Here is a 7,283-nt window from a genome sequence, read left to right on the forward strand (position 1 = left end):
GTTAATACATAAAATATTTTACCTAAGTTCTTTACACCAGCGGTTCTAATTTGTGGTACATGGACCACTGGTGGTACATATTATTATTTGCGGTGGTACGCAAAACGCAACAGCTTGCCAAAATCTGCACTATTATAGTTAATTAGATTACCTAGCTAGATAGATATTTCAGTTAGTGGTACAAACAAAAATAAAAAGTATTTTATGGTACATCACTCAAAAAGGTTGAGAAACACTTCTTTACACCATTTGTAACATTTATTTCGTAATACTTTTATTAAAACAATATACCATTCCAAGTAATCAATATATATCCTAAGGATAAGTAAGAACCTAAAAAAACAACTATATTAAAAAACTTATCAAATTTGTATTATAAGCTTTGCAACGATGTATATTACCGATATAAATTACAATGATATCTAATGTTGAAACTAATAATCTTGAATGAAACCAAAAGATGATTTAACACAACTCACCTAGGTAGCTTTTTTATATAAAATTAAATAATTCGGAGATTGAATCAATAGATGCAAATGTTTATTTATTTATAGAAAAGGTATTTGATGTAATTTGACTTGTATACAATATTTCCATAACTTTATTAACTAAAATTATTTTACTTGAATCTATAGGTATTAATACATAATAATAAATGATTATTTTAATAGTAACATACGTAAAATAAATATACGTTTTTATGTTGTTTATGTAATCAGTGATTTGTGGTGATAACACCACATCTCTAAGGCTAGCGTTTTTTTTTTTGCTGTCTTATGTGCGAATAGTCCAAGTTTCTGTCAGTTACGAAACATTGAGAGTACAAGTTCATTTACCATCCAACACCTTGATATTTTGAGAAATAGATATTTCTTTCCTAACTCTAGGTAGACCACTGATCGCATTTTTTACTATAGCAACACACCTCAAAATTTCTGCTTCACAGTTGTCATTGTTAGTTATATTTAGATCCCAGATAGATTAAGCTGGCATTCTGGTATATCTGCTATATATTTTGGTACTCTGGTCATGTCTGGTATTCCTGCGTTGCTCAGTTGGATAATGTTGAGTCTTTTTACTACCAATATTTTCGTTTTGTCTTTAATAATTTTAGGACTAACGTTAATGATTTCCAACTCAACTTTTTACAAGAGATCTTTCATTTGTTGCTTATTTGCTGTTTTAAATGTAGTGCACACACACACACACACTCGTTCAACCCAACCTCTAGGAACATGTGTGTACCACTGCTAGTCAGCGGGACCCACATGTCCGAAGATCAAACCGGTCTCGCTCCCGAAGAATATCATTCCGGAGCGGTACCTATCTGACCCCCAGGTTTTTTCCTCCACCCCTCCCCAACGTGTGACGTACGAAGGGGAGGCTTTGAACTTTTACTTCGGGTGATTTGGGTAATGTAACACCCTCCGTCTTGTCATGGTTGTGGTTAGGCCACCTATCTGTAGGGGTAGCTGTTTAGCTTTTCTCCCTAATTACTTTACTGAGTTTATTTATGTTTTTCATGATTTTGGACTGAAGTCCCTAAATGTGTGTTCCGAACGGAGAGACACCAACCTGGATTGGTGTCCCTCCGCTCGGACTTTGGTGTGTGTCGGTCACTCAGCTGCCGATTTGACAATACTTGCGTATTGCTCTCCTCGTCAGCCGAGCAGCCGCAAGGTCTGGCCATCAAGCTCGTGCTTGCCGGACACGGTCTCGATGCTCAGGTACGCGCTATGGTCTCTCATTGACCTGCCTGAAAGGCCTTCAGCCTAAGTGGCTGTGTATAAAGGACCAGAGGGGTCTTTATTGCATTTCATACTTACACCTTGATTTTACCAGTACTAAATTTATTGAGCTGATGGTTTCATGTATCTTGTTTTTAGTGATCAACTTCGCTACTCCGTAGAGCAACGCAGTTTCTCGGTTTTTTTTTTTTTTTTTAATTATTTTTTTTTTTCACAACTATTTTACATGTTCCTACGACTGTGCGACTGTCTTTAATTTCTTGAGGTCATTATTCTGGGACTTCCCTATATCCTGTTATTTGATGTTTAGGCCTTCTGTGTGTAGTACGTATGTTTTCATCATAGTCTGTCAACTCTCTCAGTTTACTGTTTGGATGGTCTCTTATGTTATTAAAAATTTCATATGCTTTTTCATCCATCATTCTAAGGATCTTTTTCTGCTTCGTGTCTTTGTTATACAGGTATCTGACTGGTACGTATTTGGGTACATTTAGGGCATCTCTTATTATGTTATTCTGGATTACCTGGATTTTCTTTCTGTTAGTTTTGCATGTTTGTCCCCATGCCGCAGATGCATATGTGAGAGTTGGTATGATTATACTATTAGCCATTCTAATTTTTGTTTTGAATCTTAATTTGCTTCTCTTCCCTATCAGCGAGGAGAGTTGACTTCTTAAGGCTTTGGCTTTGTGGACCGTTTGTTTCACGTGTTCTGTGTACGTGAGCCTTTTGTCAAGCGTAACCCCTAGGTATTTCGCTTGTCTACTCCATTCTATGTTTGTGTTTTCCATTCTTAGTTCTCTTTCTGGTCTACCATATCTGTGTTGGAACACTACAGCCTGTGTTTTCTCGGGGTTTAGTGCTATTTTCCATTGTATGCACCATTCCTGCAGTTGGTTTAGGGCTCTTTGTAGGTGATTTCTGGCTAGGTTAGGGTCTCTACTACTTGCTACTATTGCCGTATCATCCGCATATAGGCTTAGTAGGGTTCGTGGATCTGTAGGTGTGTCTGCCGTAAAGATGGTGTACAGATAAGGAGATAGTACCGCTCCTTGAGGCACTCCCGCTTCCAATGTTCCTACTTCGGACAGGGTGGCCCCTATTCGAACTCTAAACCTTCGGTTTGTAAGGTATGACGCAAGGAGGCATGTCATCGCTTCGCTGTATCCATTCTCATTCATTTTATGCAGCAGACCTTCGTGCCATACTTTGTCAAAGGCCTTACTTACGTCGAGGAAGGCTGCTGCTGTGTACATCTTTTCATTGAACCCTTTTGTTATGTACTCCGTTAGTCTTAGTACTTGTAGCTCACATGAGTGCCTTGATCTAAAACCAAACTGCGATTCTGGGATGATTCCTAGAGCTTCTGATTCTTGTTTTAGTCTTTTAAGAATTATTCTCTCCACTATTTTGCTTATTGCTGGTAGTAAGCTTATTGGCCTGTAATTTTGTGGAAAGCTCCCATTTTTCCCCGGTTTTCCTATCATAATAACATTTGCCTCTTTCCATCTATCCGGGAAGTATCTTAGTCTTAGTATACTGTTTACAATGTTCGTGATGTAAACTATTATTTTTGTTGGCAGGTTTTTTAATGCCCTGTTTGTTATATTGTCAGGCCCTGGCGCTTTTTTTGCGTTTGCCATTTTTAGTAGTTCTTTAATTTCTTCAGGAGACGTGTGTTCTAGAGCTATTCTTCCCTTTCTTCTTCTTAACCTTCTAGCGTTGTTTTCTACTTCTATTGTGAAGTCTAGGTCTTCTTCCTGATGAAAGTTCTTTGTGCTTCCTAGTTCTAGGGTATCTTTCATGACTTCTGCCTTTTCTTTTTCTGTGTATACTATTCCATTTGCTCCGTGTAGGGCTGGTATTGGTTTTCTTTCGTTTCTTAATATTTTAGATACTTTCCAGAACCCGGATTTATTCGGATCTAGTTCTTGGATATATTTGTCCCAGTTTTCATTTCTATGTTCTTCCAGTTGTTTTTTGACTTCTCTGTCCAATTCATTTGCAATTCTTTTGTCTTCCTGATCCCTTGTTCTGTAGGCTCTTCTCCTTCTTTTATTCTTTTCTCTGATTAATTCTTTTAGTTCTTCTGATATATCTTTGAACCTACCTCTTTTAATTGTTGTTGTTTCTTCTTTAGTGCTGACTTTAATAGCATTCTGTATTGTCTGTTCTAACTTAATCACGCTTTCATCTAAATCCGTTATATTATTGATGTTCGGAATATCGCCGATGTTCTCACTGATGACTCTTTTAAAGTTAGGCCAGTTTGTCCTTTTTTTCTTGTAAGGTTGTGTGTGATTAAGTTCTATTGCACCTAGGGTCAGGATAATTGGATTGTGACTACTATTGCCCTCGTTTACTGATGTTATTTCATATTGTTGTCCAATATTATGTAGAATTGCTATGTCCAAGTGTGTTGGTATTTCTGCTTGGAAATGTGTTGGTTCAACTGGTCCGATTGCATATGTATTTTCTTTCTTCTCAAGATAGCCACAAAGTTGTTTTCCATTTCGGTTCGTTCTTCTGTCAAACCAGTTGGGCGATCTCGCGTTTAGGTCACCTATGATGACTGTTGGCTCGTCTGAATCCAGTATTAGGTTTAGATCTTCCTCGAAGATCGGGTCCTGCGGTCTGACGTACACTGAGGCTATTTTCAGCGTTTCGTCAGTAGCACAGATCCGAACTATTGTTGCTTCTAGGGTGACCAGACCATCCGGTGTCGGGATATGTTGATGTTTTATTCCTTTTTTTACCATGATGGCCGTGCCACCCGAGCGAGATCTATGGTCTTTTCTATAGATGTCATAGCCCGGAAATTTGGTTTTCACTTTTTCAGTGAGTTTTGTTTCCTGCAGTGCCATGACATCTATATTGAGTCTGTTGATAAACTCATCTAGTATGTTCAGTTTCTGCCGTAAACCGCCAGAGTTCCATGACCCAACTCGAAGATCCCGAAACTGTTCTGACATTATACGGTTTTTGGTAGCCCCAGTGCATGTAATAGTTGTGTCATTTGTTCACACATACCTGTGAACATTTTCATTTGTTGTTGCACTGCTGTTAATATCTCATTATTCTCTGCCAGAGCGTCTTTTTTGCCTTGTGTGGCTGCTGCATAACTTATGTTAGGTGTTGCTATTTGCATGTTGTGTGTGCTTATGTTTCTGGGTACTAGTTGTGTATTTACCCTTTTTTTTGGCGCTTTTTTGCAGCCCCTGTAGCTGGCTGTGTGAGCCTCACCACAGTTTGCGCATTTGGCTGGTGTGTCTCTTTCCTTATTGCAATTTCTAGTGGCATGATTTTCACCACATTTCACGCATCTGGAGTAGCATCTGCACGCTCTGGAGCCGTGGAAGAAGTTTTGGCAGTTGTAGCACTGCAACACATCTTTTTTATTTTTTATTTCTTCTTCTACTTCAACTTTCATATGGCATAAGTTTGTTATATTTTTAACTTTTTCTGTGTCGCTCTCATAATGTGTCAGCATATAAAGGGGCAATTCTCTGCCATCTTTTTTGGATATCATTCTATGTAGGTCTACTATTTCTATTTTCAGGTTGACTATTTCATCTCCTAGTTCGTCTACGTTAGTATATTTCGTTAGTCCGCGTATGACTGTTCTTTTTGTTTTATCTATATCCTCATCTAGGGGATATGCGACGTATTCAATTTGGTTGCCTTTATTTTCTAGTATTTTTAACATGCCATGATAATCCTCTCTATTTCTAGTTTGAATTATAATACTTCTGCCTGACTTTGCAAATTTATTTTCTGTTATTATGCCTTGTTTGGCACTTGTATTCAGTATATCCTGGCCAGCCTCTATTGTTTTCAGTATTATTGGTGGCGGTTTTCTGTTGTTTTTGTTTTGGGTAGTTTCCACAGTCTTGCTGGTCGAGGCTGTGGCCGCTTTTCCTTCTTGTTTTGCTTTATCAGGTGTTTTTTCATTGTTTTGGTCTTTGTTGGTTTTTGTCTCATTTTCTGAGTTGGATTTTACCTGTTTGGCTGGATTTTCTTTTTCAGCTTTCTCTTTATTTTTTCTTTTGTTTCCTTTTTTTCGGTTTACTTCCGTGAAACCTTCTTTTTCTTCATCGGCGTCCTCGTCCATTTGGGTGTTTTTTCCCGTCTGTGGTTCATTTTCTTTTGCTTGTTCAGCTTTCCTTATGTCTCTTGCTCTTATGTTGTCGTCCATTTCTTGTTCTTTTCTCTTTTCAACTATGCGTCTCTGCTTTTCAGCTGAGCTTATGTTGTCTTCATTTTGTTTTGCTTTTTTGGGAGGCTTTATTATTTCTATTACCTCTCGTTTTTTCCTTTTGGATAGGATTGACTTTTGGTATGACTTGTTTTTGTATACCGTTGTCTCTGTTTCTGATTCTTCATGTTTTTCATTTTCTCTCTGTTCCCAGGTCATTGGACTTTCGTCTATTTTTGTTATTGTGACAGTCCGTTTGTTTGTCATTTCTTGGACGGTTTTGGTCAATTTCATGATTTGATCCATCATCCTTCTTGCTTCGTCGTCTTTTGTTCTAATTATTGATCTTAATTCGGCGATTAGATCTTTGAATTCTTGTTGTTCTCGTTTATTTTCTCTGTCTCTTTCTTCGAGTATTTCCTTGAATTCTTGTTGTACTCGCTTATTTTCTTTATCTCTCTGTTCGAGTTGTTTCATCAGTTGTTGTATCGTGTTTGCCAGGTCACTTTGATTTCTCTCTGTGTCTGGGCTATTACACGGTCTTTTGGTGGGCTTCTTGCCTTCGAATCGTTGGCTGTCGTAGTCAGCTTCTAGTTGTGGGTCATTTGTGAACTCAAGTGAGTTTGTTGTTCCCTGAGGGGGAATGGTAACTATCTGTTGAATCATAACTACTTGGTTTTCCTGAAGGGACCCGGGGTTATTATTGCAATTTTTGATGCTTGATTCATCTGGCTGAGGGCCTTCTGAATCTTTTATTTCTTCATCATGAGAGAAGACTGCTTTTATCTCTTCCATAACGATATCATCTGTCAAGGATTGGGGTGGACTAGGGGGAGGGACTGGAGTAGTGCCCATATCAGACACTGACTCTGTCTCTGGGAATAATTCAATGAAATCGTGAGCTGGATGCTCGGTGGACATAGGATTGTCCGACGACATTTTACAGTTATCTATTTATAAGAATCTGTTTTTTGCGCTTGGCTAGACCGCTGTCCAACCAAGTTCTGGGTGCCGTCCCAGGGACCTACGCGGATGTGTCACTGCCTAATTTGCTATAGGTAGGGTTCCACTTGCTATTTCTCAGATAACTGGCCCAGGTTGCCGTGTCTGCACGAAGTGAATTCTAAAATTCCACCCCTTGCAGTGTCATCCCTGCGGAGGCACAGTTATCTCCCGACGGGCACAAGGCCCGCTCGTTTCTTCGCTTTCTATATTCTGGAGTGTAACCCCCTTGAAAATTCAGTAAAATGAAATTTCCACGGCTAGTTACATCCAGTGAATATAGCTTTTGCCTCTATATTAGTTTTCCAATTGAAAATAATGTCTTGCTTACTTTGGTC

General features: G+C 38.7%; 1 protein-coding gene across 1 annotated transcript; it reads right to left on the reverse strand.

The window, feature by feature from the left end:
- Nucleotides 1–315: 315 nt before the first annotated feature.
- LOC126880902 (uncharacterized) lies at nt 316–6,882 on the reverse strand. Its single transcript, XM_050644977.1, has 2 exons — nt 6,049–6,882; nt 316–333 (listed from the first exon to the last, which is right to left on the reverse strand). The coding sequence occupies exons 1-2, from the start codon at nt 6,880–6,882 to the stop codon at nt 316–318; spliced, it is 852 nt and encodes a 283-aa protein (XP_050500934.1).
- Between the last annotated feature and the right edge of the window lie 401 nt (nt 6,883–7,283).

This window comes from Diabrotica virgifera, chromosome 2 (assembly GCF_917563875.1).
Source record: "Diabrotica virgifera virgifera chromosome 2, PGI_DIABVI_V3a".
NCBI classification, from domain to species: Eukaryota; Metazoa; Arthropoda; class Insecta; order Coleoptera; family Chrysomelidae; genus Diabrotica; species Diabrotica virgifera.

Excerpts from the sequence above, each read along its gene's own strand:
- LOC126880902 (XM_050644977.1), bottom strand. The coding sequence starts at position 6,882 with ATGTCGTCGGACAATCCTATGTCCACCGAGCATCCAGCTCACGATTTC.